General features: G+C 48.4%; 7 protein-coding genes across 7 annotated transcripts; 5 read left to right on the top strand and 2 right to left on the bottom strand.

Annotated features, from left to right (window-relative positions):
* Window positions 1-332: 332 nt before the first annotated feature.
* On the top strand, window positions 333-1,454 carry FOBCDRAFT_40465 (uncharacterized protein). Its single transcript, XM_031186980.3, has 3 exons — window positions 333-579; window positions 637-812; window positions 860-1,454. Exons 1-3 carry the CDS (start codon window positions 399-401, stop codon window positions 1,058-1,060), a joined length of 558 nt encoding a protein of 185 aa, XP_031038115.2. The 5' UTR covers window positions 333-398; the 3' UTR covers window positions 1,061-1,454.
* Window positions 1,455-1,631: 177 nt separating this feature from the next.
* Window positions 1,632-3,690, top strand: FOBCDRAFT_40469 (uncharacterized protein). Its single transcript, XM_031186979.3, has 4 exons — window positions 1,632-2,745; window positions 2,813-3,078; window positions 3,127-3,435; window positions 3,486-3,690. The coding sequence occupies exons 1-4, from the start codon at window positions 1,708-1,710 to the stop codon at window positions 3,565-3,567; spliced, it is 1,695 nt and encodes a 564-aa protein (XP_031038114.2). The 5' UTR covers window positions 1,632-1,707; the 3' UTR covers window positions 3,568-3,690.
* Window positions 3,691-3,980: 290 nt separating this feature from the next.
* FOBCDRAFT_225465 (uncharacterized protein) lies at window positions 3,981-4,859 on the top strand. Its single transcript, XM_031186978.3, has 2 exons — window positions 3,981-4,282; window positions 4,409-4,859. The coding sequence occupies exons 1-2, from the start codon at window positions 4,083-4,085 to the stop codon at window positions 4,650-4,652; spliced, it is 444 nt and encodes a 147-aa protein (XP_031038113.1). The 5' UTR covers window positions 3,981-4,082; the 3' UTR covers window positions 4,653-4,859.
* FOBCDRAFT_40479 (ubiquitin-related domain-containing protein) lies at window positions 4,384-6,464 on the bottom strand. Its single transcript, XM_031186977.3, has 4 exons — window positions 6,292-6,464; window positions 6,189-6,241; window positions 4,950-6,134; window positions 4,384-4,901 (listed from the first exon to the last, which is right to left on the bottom strand). Exons 1-4 carry the CDS (start codon window positions 6,368-6,370, stop codon window positions 4,857-4,859), a joined length of 1,362 nt encoding a protein of 453 aa, XP_031038112.2. The 5' UTR covers window positions 6,371-6,464; the 3' UTR covers window positions 4,384-4,856.
* A 374-nt stretch (window positions 6,465-6,838) lies between these two features.
* FOBCDRAFT_225467 (protein-lysine N-methyltransferase) lies at window positions 6,839-8,145 on the top strand. Its single transcript, XM_031186976.3, has 2 exons — window positions 6,839-7,055; window positions 7,100-8,145. Exons 1-2 carry the CDS (start codon window positions 6,936-6,938, stop codon window positions 8,093-8,095), a joined length of 1,116 nt encoding a protein of 371 aa, XP_031038111.2. The 5' UTR covers window positions 6,839-6,935; the 3' UTR covers window positions 8,096-8,145.
* A 2,261-nt stretch (window positions 8,146-10,406) lies between these two features.
* FOBCDRAFT_225470 (uncharacterized protein) lies at window positions 10,407-11,554 on the top strand. Its single transcript, XM_054705007.2, has one exon. It carries the CDS (start codon window positions 10,650-10,652, stop codon window positions 11,322-11,324), a length of 675 nt encoding a protein of 224 aa, XP_054560982.1. The 5' UTR covers window positions 10,407-10,649; the 3' UTR covers window positions 11,325-11,554.
* Window positions 11,498-13,497, bottom strand: FOBCDRAFT_138456 (uncharacterized protein; the record flags this gene model as incomplete). Its single annotated transcript, XM_031186973.2, has 2 exons — window positions 11,498-13,093; window positions 13,162-13,497. 2 exons carry the CDS (start codon window positions 13,495-13,497, stop codon window positions 11,498-11,500), a joined length of 1,932 nt encoding a protein of 643 aa, XP_031038108.2.
* Between the last annotated feature and the right edge of the window lie 717 nt (window positions 13,498-14,214).

Consider the following 14,214-nt stretch of genomic DNA (forward strand, 5'->3'; position numbering starts at 1 on the left):
GTTTTCGATCTTCAATAGTGGGGTTTAAAAGCATCAATAATTGGCCAATGAGTGCTCGGCTCCGATATCGTTTGGTCTGATGCTGAAATTAGTGATGCTGAAGACTACACAGCATGAAAGAGAAATGCAAGTAACAGAATTCGTGTACGGAGTTCGCTGAAAGAAATCCACAATTCATGAAGAGCTTACACTTTCAGCATTCTTTTGTTTTCAGCCTGGGGATGTTCTTGGCCTGCGGTACCCTTTAGTTGCATCACTTCGCTTCATGAATGCAAGAGCCACTAAGCCTTATTGGGTCTCATGGTTGACAAGTTTCTGCGCCTGTGCGAAGTCTTTCATGCGACGACGTGAACATCGCAACATTGCGCCTCTCAACATTCCTAATCACAAAATCCAACATGACAGACGTCAAGGACATCACACCGGATCTTGATCGGCTGGATAATCAGCTCGATGACCTCGAAGAAAAGCTACAGCCTTTGTTGGGCAACCTCGAAGGCATGGCCTCCCAGTTGCCCCTATTAGACAAGGCAAAACTGTTCTCACTCACAGCTTACGCGATCGAATCTCTAATGTTTTGTGAGAATCCTTGAACCCGACGCGACGCCACATGATCAATACTGACATTCGTGATAGCATCACTGAAATTAAATGAAGGCAATGAAGCTCAAACTCAAGCCGTTCTTACTGAACTCAAGCGAATCCAGCAATATTTTGGAAAGATCAAAAACATCGAGTCTCCTCCGGAGCCTGAAACGCGTACTTTGACCATTAACCAAGAGGCTACCGCGCGTATCCTCAAGGCGGACCTGGTATGTAGCCGCGAAGTCACGACAGATCCAAGACTGACATTTTACAGGGCGACAACAAAACAATCAGCAATAAGCTTGCCGAAAAGATTGCAGAGGAACGAGCCAAGGCACTGCTCAAGTCTGTCGAGAACCGAAAAAGACCGACAGAGGAGTCGCCTGTCCCATCTCAGCCCAGCTCTTCTGCCGAAGGAAAAGATAAGAGCAAAAAGAAGCAGAAGAAGAACAAAAAGAACAATTCAAAGAACTGAATTGAAACTTAGCAGTATGCCGATGGGCCAAAGGGTTGGAAAACGCACAGAAGTTTCGCGCCGACTATTGATGGTCGAATTCAGAGCGTGCAGATTCAGGAGGAGGCTTACGATGATACCCAGATTGTGTCAGGCAAATAGATGGCTGGGGACCTACACGGCCCCCTTGAAAAGTTGAATTCGCTGGGCATGGCGTTTGGGAATTTGGGATTGACTTTTTGATTTGGGGAGATAGTGATGAGGCAACTACACCTAGACATCAGACTCTTCTGAAACGCAGCTTGCTTCCGAAATTTGCTTTCTTGCGGGATACAATGAACTTTGCATCCAGAGGGGGCACGAATATGTGTTTCAATTGGCAAAGGCTTGTAAAGTTAAGATAAGGCATCAAAATTACAAGAGCTTCTGACTGGATGGCATCTCCCTTGTCGTCCGGCATCGCATTAGATTTATGGTAAAGTTGAGCTCTTATCGCTTTAATACGTGGAAAGATAAGACAGAGGTGACTAACAATTTTTCACCCCACCATTATCGGACGTGAGTCAAGGGGAACAATCGCGGGGCACCACAACCCCTCCAAGTTCCAACCCAAGGCCGCGATTTCTGTTTCCGCATCGATTGAAGCAGAAAACAAAGCACAGCACAAAATGGCGGTTATCTACGTCGACGAAGAAGCCGGAAGCGATCTCCCCGAGATTCAGGGCACTGAGGCCGCCCCCTTCAAGACTCTTCTTGAAGCCTACTACCGCCACGGAGCCGAGTCCGAGTACCAGGTCAAGAAGAAGGACGATGAGGAGGGGTACAAGCCTGCTGCCAAGTCAGCCCTGAAGAAGGCTGTCGCCTACGCTGCTCAGCAGAAGAAGAAGGCCGAGGCTGCTGCTAAGCGAGCTGAGAAGGATGCTCAAGACGAGGCCGCTCGTTTGGCTGTTCTCGAGGAGGCTAAGAAGCTGAAGATCACTAACGACCCTTCACTTCCTGAGCCTGTTGCGATCAACCTCCAAGAGACCGACCCTTCAAAGATTGGTACACTCCGAAAGAGCAAGGATGAGCCTACTGAGGGAGTCAAGCGCGTCTCCGTTCAGGGTCGTGTCAACCGTGTTGCTAAGCAGGGTGGTCTTATTTTTGTAACCCTGCGCCGCGGTCTCAACTTCATGCAATGTCTGCTTTCTGGAGATCTCTCCAAGACCTATGATGCTCTTACCCTTTCGAGAGAGACCTCTCTCGAGATCATTGGTGAGCTTTGGGAGGTTCCCGCCGGTGCTCACGCCCCTCTCGACCGAGAACTTCGCGCCGACTACTTCAGAGTCATTGCCAAGGCCCCTGGTGGTGATGAGGCTTTCACCAACTTGGTTCCCGTTGACGGTGACACCAACACCCTCATGAACCTCCGCCACCTTACCCTCCGCCACGAGAAGCCCGCCGCCGTCATGTTCGTTCGCGACATCGTTGAGGATGCTTTCCACACCGTTTACAATGAGTTGGATGTCAAGAAGGTCAGCCCTCCTGCTCTTGTGCAGACTCAGGTCGAGGGTGGTTCTACTCTTTTCAAGTTCGACTACTATGGCGAGACCTCATACTTGACTCAGTCCAGTCAGCTTTACCTCGAGACTGTCCTACCTGTCCTTGGTGACTGCTACTGCATTGAGAAGTCTTTCCGTGCTGAGAAGTCTCTTACCCGTCGCCATGTAAGTACCCCTATATGGAAGCTAGCCAGATATTATATCCGAGTGACCGCATCTAACTTTAATGCAGCTTTCTGAGTACTCCCACGTCGAGGCTGAACTGGATTTCATTACCTTCGACAACCTCCTGGACCATCTTGAGCACGTCATCTGCCGTGTCATCGACCTGACCCTCGAGAACCCAGTTGCCGCTGAGGCTATCAAGAAGTACAACCCTGACTTCGAGAAGCCTTCTCGACCTTTCTTGCGCATGCGATACTCTGACGCCATTGATTGGCTGCGAGAGCGTGGTATCAAGAACGAGGATGGCAACGACCACACCTTTGGCGACGATATGTAAGTGTTTCGCAAATTCTGAATGCACACAGACTGACTGGAGACCAGTGCCGAGGCTGCTGAGCGCAAGATGACCGACGAGATCAACCGCCCCATCTTCCTCACTCACTTCCCTGTCGAGATCAAGTCCTTCTACATGTCAAGGGCTAAGGACGACCCCCGCGTGACCGACTCCGTCGATGTTCTGATGCCTGGAGTTGGCGAGATTGTCGGTGGCAGCATGAGAATTTGGGACTATGAGGAGCTCATGGCCGGTTACAAGCGAGAGGGCATTGACCCTACAGGATACTTCTGGTACACTGACCAGCGCAAGTACGGATCTACTCCTCACGGAGGATACGGTTTGGGAGCTGAGCGGTACGTTATCTGGTACTTCTATGATTCGATATATACTGACAACTGTTTAGATTCCTGGCGTGGCTTCTCAAGCTCTGGACTGTGCGAGAAGCTTGCTTGTATCCCCGATATATGGGCAGATGCACACCGTAAACGATGCGCTTATGAGATGTATAACGAAAATGGAGTACAGGGCTTTGATATAGTAGAACAGACCGCTCTAGAGTTAACGTCTAGAATGAATTTGCGAGACTGCTTTACTCACCATTTGTTGCATTGACATTGACACAAGACTTATATCCGATAGTGAAATGCCCGATATCTCCGTTGTTGAAAGCGGTCGTAATCAATCGTAGCCTTCACTAGACTCATGAGGTGTCCACTAAAAAGTTGCCCAGCGGCTGTCAACGGAAGGTCCTGGAGTGCTCTGGACCCCTGGCGCTTGGGGGAATGCCTCTACCGAGGCCCTACTGGCCAATCTTCCCCATCCCTCGTTGAAATTTGCCCCTCATGATTGGCTGCTTTCATACGTGCCTCCGAAATCCGTGCCTCCGGTATTCTTCTTTCCGATCTTTCTCCTCATAACTTAACATCTTGGAACTTTGTTCTTCAATACCAGCATCACATCACCAAATCTTCCGCCAAAACCTCACAACACAACAACCACAATGCCTCGTCAACGATCCGTCGGCCGCGCTCCTTCGCGCCCTACCGCTGCTGCTCCCAAGCCTGCTCCTCAGCAGACTCGCCCTGCCGCCACCCACGCTGCTCCTCCCGCCGCCGCTCACCCTCCTGCCCAGGCCATGCCTCCTCAGGCTGCCGGTTCTCAGGGCCCTGGACTGTTCGGTCAGATGGCCAGCACTGCTGCGTAAGCATCCCCTTGCAAATCTACAACAATTGGTGTCTTCGGAGTTCCAAGTTCCGGGTGGAGCAATATACTCCAAAGCACCTGTAGAGCTCATATTTCGAACACGTGTAGCTAACTTGTTCTCAGCGGTGTCGCTATCGGTTCCTCAGTAGGCCACGCCATCGGCGGTCTCTTCTCCGGCGGTTCCTCCGAGGCTGCTGCCCCCGTCCAGGCTCAGGCCGCTCCCCAAGAGCAGTCCTGGAACCAGAACAACTGCGCTGGTGTCGCCCAGAACTTCACAAAGTGCATGGATGAGAACAACGGAAACATGCAGATCTGCAACTGGTATCTTGAGCAACTCAAGGCTTGCCAGGCCGCCGCTGGTCAGTAAGCATGGACGAATTAGAAGTTAAAAGAGAACAAAAGGGACTTGATATCACTATGGGAAAGGAAACAACACTGGGGATATATATCTCCTGACAGCGTGCATGCATATAGGAATCTGGCGGGGAAATACTACTGTTACATCTCAGCACTGTCAATTGTACAATACAACAAAAAAAGACATTACTCCCACTCAAATTGGGAAACCCCTTCATTCATCTTTCTCCTCCTCCTCTGGCCGTGGCTCAAAGTTCAGCTTTGTCGTGTTAGCAAGTTCCATACAGAGTGGGATACCGAATCTTACCGAATTTCCATTGTACAACTGTTGATCTCTTTGCTGATCTCTGCGATTCTGGAATGACTGAATACGCTCTTGAGAACTGCCCGGCGCATCGCTCGTAGGCCCTCGGTGCCCAGTGCGCTCATCACCGCCCCCAAAAAGACTGAAAATCCATGTGAAAATGCTGAGAATAAATCCAATGACTCTCGAAACAATGCCCTGTGAATCATCGTAGGCGGTCGTAAACTTCTTGACGGGAATAAGCACCAATGTCGAAGACGGAAAAAGGCCGAGATCTCCTAACGGCTTGTCCTCCTCAGTCTCATCAATATTCTTATTGGGTAGAGGTGTGAGGACCTGCTTGAAAGTATATGGCTGCGAGCCATCGCCTCTACTTTCATCCACCCAATGTCGGACCTCCTTTAGGTGCGCAGTCGTCTTGAAGCGATTCCTCAGTGTTGATCCATCGAACAAGCGGACTTGAAGAGCCGTTATCGCGCCAGACTTGGAGGTGCTTGACAGCTTTGTCTCTGGTGCGCTCACTAATGATGCTGCAACGTCGCCACCCTTGAGGTTATCAAGTTTCTGCTTCTCACGCTGCTCGGCACGTAGGCGTCGCTCTGCCTTGTCGTCTTCGATGCGCTTGAGAATCCGCGCTTTCTCCTCTTGGTCTTTCTGTTTCTTCTTCCTTACTGCCTCAGCTTGCTTGTGAGCCCGGGCGTTGTCCGTATCCATACCAGCTTCGGCCTCAGCTTTGGCTTTCTCTTTCGTCCTTGCGCGTTCCTCCTTCACCTTGCGCTCATTCTCCTCCTTTTGGGCTTGCAGCCTGGCGGCCCTCTCAGCCAGTATCCGACGAACGTTTTCTGACGTTGAAGGAGCCGCTGTTGGTGGAGTGCTCTGCTGTTCTGAAGCTGCGGGTGTCTCTGTCTGGGGCTGTGGTGGGCTGGCCTGCTCTGGTGCCGGGGTTGGTTGGGTTGTAGCTGGAGCCGGAGCTGCAGGTGCAGCGGTGGAGTTAAAAGCAGTCTGAACTCTCCGCAAGAAATCCTCTTTGCTGGTCCCTGGTGTGATGTACTCCTTCAGCTCTCCATTCTTAATGATAACAACAGTGGGAGTCCGTGGTAGAGGGAAGATCTGAGCTAGATATCCGGCTTCCTCGGACCCAGCTTTGAGACGGAGCGCAATAGAATGCTCCTTGAGTAAGTCGCTCAACTACACCGTAATTAGCCCCATCACATATGATCTGCAGATTTTCGTAATCCCTACTGTATCATCGACCAGAAACTCATTTTCCCATTGTGTGCTCTCGTCGCTTTCATCTAAAATGCATGTCAGTTATTGCGTGGGTCAGGGTGATGACAAAACATACCTGTCACGAAACATAGAACAAGTTTCTGCTGACTGACGGCTGTCGAGATGCCTTCCTGAAGGGTTCCCTCATAAAACATGGTGAGCTATGTTGAATATGAGAAACTCTTGGCTTCAATTATGGAAAAGTTGAAAATAGTGGGTGAATGAGCGATTGTGAGCAAGATAAAGTTGCGACGTGTTGTCAAGGTTGGAGTTGTCTTGTCTTGATTTCTACTCCCTTGAGACTTTGTGAATATTTGTCATGTAAATAAACAACAAATACGTCTTAATTAGTTGTGTAGCAAGTAAATTGGACGGTTAAATAAGTAAAGCAAAAGGTTACTGGCAAGAACCAACTCCGATCATGTCTGGTTAAACAAGGCTTGAATGGATTTAAACCAAGCCATCATGAGTGAAGGCAGCTATGAGAGCTAGCTATGACGCTTGTGGCATCACGTGGCCGTAGCTTCAGCGCCGACCTTCGGGTTTCGGGGGCTTACTCAGCGGTATTGAGCTCGCCATCCAGTAGAAACTTTGCAAAGGATCTAACATGGGAGAGTGAATGAATGAGTCAAAGGGAATGGACATATAATTTCTACAGATTTGACTTGACTTATCTTTCCACTTTCTAACTTCTCCTAGTGAGAGTACATTTGGCGCAAAATGCTCATTGATCCTGCTTTTCTGCCATGGGCAGAAAGTAAAGGAGTCAAACTAAAGGGTGTTGAACCTCGAATTCTTCCAGGTCGAGGTATTGGTATTGTCGCAACTCGCGATATCAAGGTGAGTAATAAGTCTTCTTTCGGAATTATCCTAATATTTCCAAGCCAAATGAAACTATTTTGAGTGTGCCAATGAAAGCACTTCGCACTATTGACACAGTGCCAAAGAACATCACCGAAGCCCTTCAAGGAGTCTCAGTTCATGGCATCCTGGCTGCTGAAATTGCTCTTGACAAAAGTGATGACTTTTCTGTATGGAAAACTGTCCTGCCAACCCGGGAAGATCTAGAAGCCGGTGTGCCCATGATGTGGCCTAGTGAACTTCAAGCCCTTCTACCCAAGAGGGCCAAGGATATCCTGGATAATCAGAATACTACATTCAGGCGCGAGTGCGAAATTGTCCTGAAAGCATTCCCAAAATTGACCAGGGATGAGTACTTATACTCTTGGGTTCTCATCAACACCAGAACCTTCTACAACAGCATGCCCAAAATGAAAAGCTACGCTCATGCTGACCGACTAGTCTGCATGCCAACAGCCGACCTCTTCAATCACGCTGACCAAGGATGCAAGCTCGCCTATTCAGCCCTGGGATACAGCGTTCAAGCGGACAGAGTCTATCACCAAGGTGAAGAAGTCTACGTATCGTACGGGCCACATTCAAATGACTTTCTCCTTTCCGAATACGGTTTCATTCTGGATACAAACCGATGGGACGAGGTCTACCTCGATGAAGTGATTCTTCCAAAGCTGAACAAGACACAGCGTGCCGACCTTGAAAGTATCAATTTTCTTGGAAGATACACTCTCGATTACCAGACATTAGGCTGTCATCGAACCCAAGTCGCTTTGCGAATGCTATGCTGTACACAAAGGCAATGGCAGCGGTTCTTTGATGCTCAAGACGAGGGGCGTTCGTCACAGGCTGAGGTTGATGGATTATTGTTGACAGCACTGAAAGATTTCTTGAACATCATCGGAAAGACTCTGCACGATATAGATGAGGTAGAAGGTGGTTCGAGTAGCCAGCGGGAACTCTTGCGGCGCAGATGGCAGCAGATTGGAGCCATGGTGACCAAGACAATAGATACACTTTCATGAATCTTTCCGTACCTATCCGAATAGCGACTTTGGATAATGCATGATCGTGGTTCCATTCTGTAGCTCAAATAATGCTGCGCGTGACGATAACATTTCTGTGTAAATTGAAAGGAACAGTTGGGCCAGTTTCATACCCGTTAACCTAAAAAGCTTCACTAGCAATCCCCCTCTCATGGGTTCAGGAACTCTGTTGTTTCCTGGTATTTTCTGAAGGTTTGCAGTGTGTCTGCCTTCAGCTGAGCGTATCGTCATCATCGTTGTCTCCTCCAAGTGGACGCGGACAACCATCCTTGACTTCAACCACTTGCACCCAATCTTATCTCGAAAGTACGCAGGCCAGCGTTTAGTATATTGTCCCTCTAGTCTTAGGCTCTCTATTCCCAGTTTCGAAAGTCCCGCGGGGGCCTGAGCAAAAGCCATATCCGTTCCCACGTTTTCTTCCCAGAGGTTGTTATATATACCTCGCCACCTGACAACTACGCTCTTCAGATGCGGTGTTGTTTCGGGCAGGATGTGGAATCGGTGCATCCACGAAGACTTGTCACAATTAGGTGGTATGTAGATATCCAGATGTTGAATCAGCCTTGCGTTTGTCTGCCCGATTTGATCCATGAATCGAGACATACAACTCGCCTCGTTGATGCGGAAGATGTTCTGCGAGTAAGAATTGGAACCGCTTGATTGTAAATTTGATTGCATGTTTGTAGTATTGCTGGTTCCATTGTTCGCTGCTGTCGATCGTGAAGTACATTGAGCATGATTAACTTCTCATAACCGTCTCCAACTGCCCAGGATGGGTGATCACTTCGGTTAAATCGACTGACGAGAAGCAAGACATATATTTTAAGCGGATTTCAACTGGCAAGCCGAGTAATCCGCATCTTTGCTTCATTTTGGGTACTTTATTGGGTGTGGTACGTTTCTGAAAGCATCGGGTTTCCACTCTCGAGGTGGGTTAAGCATCAAGATGTTGATGAATGCCTCGGCAATGGCTTTTCCACTTACAGATCCAGTCATTTGGGCACTTCTCTTGGGCTCGAAGTTGTATACTGTTTCGCAAACTATATCGCTGCATATTTCTATATTGAATCTGAAGCTTCTCAGCTCAACGCAGTAGTCGAGAAGTCAAGAGACGAGCGAATGAGTTCAGTTGTGATTCATTGTCATTGAGAAATTTATATGACAGGGGGTCAATTAATCCGCTCGAAATATACCCACCGAGATAGGTAGGTAAGTAGCAAAGATAAGTCAAGATCAAGCTACTGCCGGTTATGCAGTTTGCAGATCACAGATCGCAACCTAAGCTCTTAACGTTAACCATCACTTATGCATACCCGCACTTGGTTCCTGGAGCGGTAATAACACCATCCGGCCCAAACGATCCGGCCCCGTTTGCAAGGTTGTCGGCCGTCAGAAATCTATGCCACAAATGGCGATGTTTGGGGGTCGTTTTCACATGTCTCAACAGACAGAACCCATCATGTAAAACAAACGTAAAGACCAAAGGAAGAAAAACGTAGTCTCCCTCTTGTCGTACCACAATAGATCCCTGTCCGGTACTTGCTAGTGTTTGTCATTGGTCCATGGCCGCGGTTACATTTTGGCTAAGTAGACTTAGTATAAGCGCTATATAATAAATAGGTGTCGTACGATAAGTTCGGCCATCTCCTACAGGCAACAGGTGCAGGTCGTTTGGGCTCCAATGGTATGGGAAGAAACTCTCCAGGCCTCAATACTAGATATGCTCAGAAGTTAGTCTGCTACCTTTTCCTTGATACCAACGTCAAGTTCATACAAATTTGTCACTGGCTTTTCTCGAGAGTCAAGGCAATTAACCAGATGCTAGCAAAGACTCAAGGCAACACTTGTTCCTCTCAACAAGCATCCTGCCAGTTGTCTTCACTTACTTAGACTGGTGTTATTGGGCACTCCAGACGCCGTGTGAATGATCTCTATCTGCCAGATTTGTCTTGTTTGGCGATATCACTTGTAAATCATCATAAGTCAATCCTGTTTGAAGAGCATGAGGCTGCAGCAAGCACCTGGTGACAAGACTGAGACCACACTCTTGTTTGGCTGTATATGCAAACCGTGAGGAAGCAAGTAACGTTACATGATAGCCTACACTATATATATTCGTAACTCTCCTTGTTCAACGTAAAGTCTCCATACTTGAGACTTATACTCAACGGGAGTCACTAACTTGTTTGAGCTTGACAACATTCACACTGTGCCTTAGGCAGTTCTGAAAGAAGCCGCCTTTAGTGAGAGTGGAAACATCCATTGGCCACCTTTACGGGAATATCGAATAGTCTAAGCCAGAAAGAGCCTCAGTTGCAGAACAATATCATATCATTATTGTTCGTACAAGAAGAGTCGAGAATTGGTGATAGTGACCAGGGTAATCCTAGCTGATTCACATCCCCGCAAACCTTAAGCCACCGACATCACTTGATTGCATCTCCTCTCTTGATATCATCTCAACTCTATCAGACAAGAGGCCAAGGACTCCAAGACTGAAGACTGAGACTGACAGCCAACGACTCATTTCACTATGGCCGCTTGCACCACCTGCAACAAGGAAGAACCTGCAGTTCAGCTCAGGCGGTGTGCCAAGTGTTCCACCACGCCATACTGCTCTCGGGAATGTCAAAAGGCCGACTGGAAAGCCCACAAGAAGATATGTGGAAAGCAGGCAGATTCATTTGCTAATGCCAACGTCCATGATCCAGACGAAATGAGCCAGTCCCCAAAGAAGGGACTGGAGAAGTCTGTTCCCAACCCCTTTACTCGTCTCGATAACGGTACTTACCTGCACAACCGTCCTGAGAAAGACGTCTATCGACTTCTGATTGACACCTATCGTCTCCGTATGGACGACATGTACAACCTTGAAGGTCAAGCTGATGGAGACAGTCTCTACGGCGGCGCTTCAGACGGGCTTCGGGGTTTTCAACGTTTCTTACGACAAGCATCAGTTCGAAGAGGAGTACTTCCTTCATGGTGGACGCCAGAGAAGCAGCAGGAGTGTGAAGTATTAGGAATGGACTCGAGTCAGTGGCAGAACTTGACGAGGACGACGAGTAAGCAGGAGATTATCGACTATTATGGGGATCCTCGTTTTCCTATGCAGTTGCGTATGCTTGGAGAGGCTGTGTATCTGAGCGCCCCTGGAGGAGGTGATGGTTCACAGATGAGAAAGATGATGGCTGCGATGGAGGGAGGTTGAATGGAAAGGATGAGCATGATGGATGCTTCGTCGTTCCGTCGCTGAGGGTGTTAGAGCACATCTGGATCCAATGTTCTGCAAAAGTTGTATATGGTATGCGTCTCACTATGCCAAAAAGTTGACCAATATTTAGTTCTGCGCCTATATTGACGGGTTGGTGCCCAGCACAAATCCTAAAAACCTTCATGAGTCAAACAATCAAACTCAAAAGTTGTTCTCCATCCATACTCCCTGGAAGATCCCAACTCGGTCCAGTCCGCTGCCAGTTCCAGCTCCGGGACACGCTCATACGGCAGTCCAAAAACAACATGGTTCGAATCCATCTTGACAACTATCTTGCTTGGGCGTGTCCCGTTGCGGCTGCGTTTGGCCAGGTCCTTTGCGCTGATGACTTTACAAGTCTCGAGTCTCCCAAAGTAGGGGATAGCTACTTCATGCGTTCCACACCAGATATAGTCCCCTTCGCTTGCGCAAAACAGAATCTTGAGAGCGAGGCAAGCCTGTTTGGCAAATGCGTCGTCATATGCCTTAGATGTCTTTTGTAGTCTGTCTCCCAGGTCATCTATCAATTTCCAGAGAGGTTCGCTCTCTTCATACGGCATGGGGTTCTTCTTGTCTTTTATCACTGCCACCATTACAAGCGCAGCCTTGAAAGCAAGGAAATCCACAAAATCAGCCCTCATCACCGCATTCGGCTCGACTTCCGGTGCTCTCATGGCTTCGTGAGCCTTTATGATTTCTTGTGTTGCTTCCAGTATGGCCTTCCTTGAAGGTTCAAAGTCGTTAACTTGCTGAGGATCAACGTTTGACGGTTGACATTTGGGCCAGTTTAGCATAAGTTCAAATGTATGGTAGAGAATCTTGATGTAGGCGCGGGTAAAGGCCTGCGGGAGATAAGAGACATATCTCGGGTGTCCTTTCGTCCAATGCTCCGGAATCATTGCTTTCAATTCCCTCATTTCTTGGAGCGTGCGTGTGATGGTTGCGCTAGGGGTGTCTTCTTTCATTAGGTTTCGGCTTGTAAGAAGGCCTGATACTGTGGCTATCTGGCGAAAAGCTTCCTTTTCTGCAACGGGGTACTCTTCCTCTGTCATCTTGGGCCCCAATTGCACTGGTACTGCATGGGACATTCCGAGGAAGAGTGAAAGCTGTCGGTCTCGGATCCATAACTCTTCCCAAATACCTCGATCCAGGCTAGACCGGCCCTGGTGTACGCCCAGAAGCATGGCGTTCTCGATACCAGTCCTGATACATTTCCATGCCTTCGTCGGGCGACCTATGGAGAGGAATAGTTCGCCTTGGAGGATCAGGGCCTGGACAAAGTTGATATTGCAGACCGGTGTTGAGCTGACTTGATACAGGGCTTCAACTTTGGCGATACAGTTGTCAATAAGGAATCTTGGCTCAAATGGTGGTGGCGCTCGATTGTCGCTATATTTGAACCTCTGGGGTAATTCTTTGATAGAGAGGCAGAGCCAGACTATGCATTTCGCGACAACCCCAGGGTTTGGTGGTTTTTGGTAGCTTGACGACATTGACTTGTCAACGAACTTGAACGCTGACTCGACGTCTTTCGGAAACCCAGCATCAAACAGTGTGACTGTTTTGACAGGGAGGAAGTCGTTGTCTTGTTGTTGATATGATACCGTCGCTAGAGGCCAGCTCATCCAATTCTGGGTGAACTTACTACTATGTTCCAGAATCCTGGACAGAACCGGCTTGTCAGGTAAAAGCCCCTTAAGCGATGCCGTCAAACGCGATTGTGGTGTCTGTGATGTAAAGATGGTTAGACTACTTAAGCCGTTACGACCTTCAGAGCCTTCAAGGTGATACCAACCTCAAATGGCTCGCTCGCACCCCGGTAGCTTGCATCACTTCTACAGTGTGCTTGGTGGCTGGTTTGCGAGTCAAGTTTACGAGCCAAGGTTTCGATTGCAGTCTGCATACGAATCATTCGTGTCTCAACTTGGCCGGCAAACTGCGAGAACCCTTGAATGATTTCATCTCTTTCTTCTAGAGATGATTCTGCATTCTGCGGCTGGCAGGTGAGAGAGTGTCTGTTGCATTGTTGACACTCAGCCTGATCGTCGTCGTAAACGCATTTCACTTTTCGACGACGACATTCAGTACAGCTCGTCCTTCCGAGCCCCGCTCGTTTGGGTTGATTCTCCATGATGGTTTACCATGTAGACTTTGCTAGGGAGAATAATAGAGGTGAAAGTGAAGAAGTGAAAGTGAGGCGGGCGCTTCAGCCTACTTGTACGCAGGTGATTCGTGGCGTTTCTTGCTTATCTCAACAACATGTATGTCTCAGTTTTATGACGAAACCTGTTTGTAATGCAACGCATCTGTTGAGTGAGAGAAGAGGGAATATTCGTGTTGGTTTATCGGAATCGGGCCAAAAGGTCCTAAACATCACGGGTGGCCGCAGGTGGTTGCAGATGAGTACGAATATTGCTACAGACCCATCTCCGACCACCGGGAATGAATTCTTAATTTATTTTGGCACGTTTGTATGAAGCTGCAAGTATTGCATCTGTTTTTGCTTTTTCGGAATTCAAGGGGTACTTGATGTTTGAGGCAAGCTCATGGTGCAGCCTTATTTGCTCCAATATTGAGGTCGATGATTCCAGAGACGCTAGGTTACACAACACAGTACGACATAAAACATGATTCCCTTCTTGACTAAGCTGTATATACACTGTATAGGACCATTTGTTCAACTCATCCTGTGCACATGCAGTGTTACACGACATCTGGCTGAAATACCAGCCACTTTGCGGTCCAGGGTATGCCATGAAGCAATTCCAAAGACGCTGGGTTACACAACACAGTACAATGCCACACATGGAATCCCTCTTGACAAAGCAGTGTCTGCACTGTATCGCTT

Source organism: Fusarium oxysporum, chromosome VI (genome assembly GCF_013085055.1).
Source record: "Fusarium oxysporum Fo47 chromosome VI, complete sequence".
Classification (NCBI taxonomy): domain Eukaryota; kingdom Fungi; phylum Ascomycota; class Sordariomycetes; order Hypocreales; family Nectriaceae; genus Fusarium; species Fusarium oxysporum.

What these genes read in the sequence shown, in the direction of transcription:
- FOBCDRAFT_225470 (XM_054705007.2), top strand. Translation starts at nt 10,650, where the DNA reads ATGGCCGCTTGCACCACCTGCAACAAGGAAGAACCTGCAGTTCAGCTC.
- FOBCDRAFT_40469 (XM_031186979.3), top strand. Translation starts at nt 1,708, where the DNA reads ATGGCGGTTATCTACGTCGACGAAGAAGCCGGAAGCGATCTCCCCGAG. An exon ending in AGTCTCTTACCCGTCGCCAT is followed by an intron (nt 2,746 to 2,812) that starts GTAAGTACCCCT and finishes ACTTTAATGCAG; the next exon opens with CTTTCTGAGTACTCCCACGT. An exon ending in TACGGTTTGGGAGCTGAGCG is followed by an intron (nt 3,436 to 3,485) that starts GTACGTTATCTG and finishes ACAACTGTTTAG; the next exon opens with ATTCCTGGCGTGGCTTCTCA.
- FOBCDRAFT_225465 (XM_031186978.3), top strand. Translation starts at nt 4,083, where the DNA reads ATGCCTCGTCAACGATCCGTCGGCCGCGCTCCTTCGCGCCCTACCGCT. An exon ending in CAGATGGCCAGCACTGCTGC is followed by an intron (nt 4,283 to 4,408) that starts GTAAGCATCCCC and finishes ACTTGTTCTCAG; the next exon opens with CGGTGTCGCTATCGGTTCCT.
- FOBCDRAFT_225467 (XM_031186976.3), top strand. Translation starts at nt 6,936, where the DNA reads ATGCTCATTGATCCTGCTTTTCTGCCATGGGCAGAAAGTAAAGGAGTC. An exon ending in TCGCAACTCGCGATATCAAG is followed by an intron (nt 7,056 to 7,099) that starts GTGAGTAATAAG and finishes AATATTTCCAAG; the next exon opens with CCAAATGAAACTATTTTGAG.
- FOBCDRAFT_40479 (XM_031186977.3), bottom strand. Translation starts at nt 6,370, where the DNA reads ATGTTTTATGAGGGAACCCTTCAGGAAGGCATCTCGACAGCCGTCAGT. An exon ending in AGTTTCTGGTCGATGATACA is followed by an intron (nt 6,135 to 6,188) that starts GTAGGGATTACG and finishes ATTACGGTGTAG; the next exon opens with TTGAGCGACTTACTCAAGGA. An exon ending in AGTTGTACAATGGAAATTCG is followed by an intron (nt 4,902 to 4,949) that starts GTAAGATTCGGT and finishes AACACGACAAAG; the next exon opens with CTGAACTTTGAGCCACGGCC.
- FOBCDRAFT_40465 (XM_031186980.3), top strand. Translation starts at nt 399, where the DNA reads ATGACAGACGTCAAGGACATCACACCGGATCTTGATCGGCTGGATAAT. An exon ending in GATCGAATCTCTAATGTTTT is followed by an intron (nt 580 to 636) that starts GTGAGAATCCTT and finishes CATTCGTGATAG; the next exon opens with CATCACTGAAATTAAATGAA. An exon ending in GTATCCTCAAGGCGGACCTG is followed by an intron (nt 813 to 859) that starts GTATGTAGCCGC and finishes GACATTTTACAG; the next exon opens with GGCGACAACAAAACAATCAG.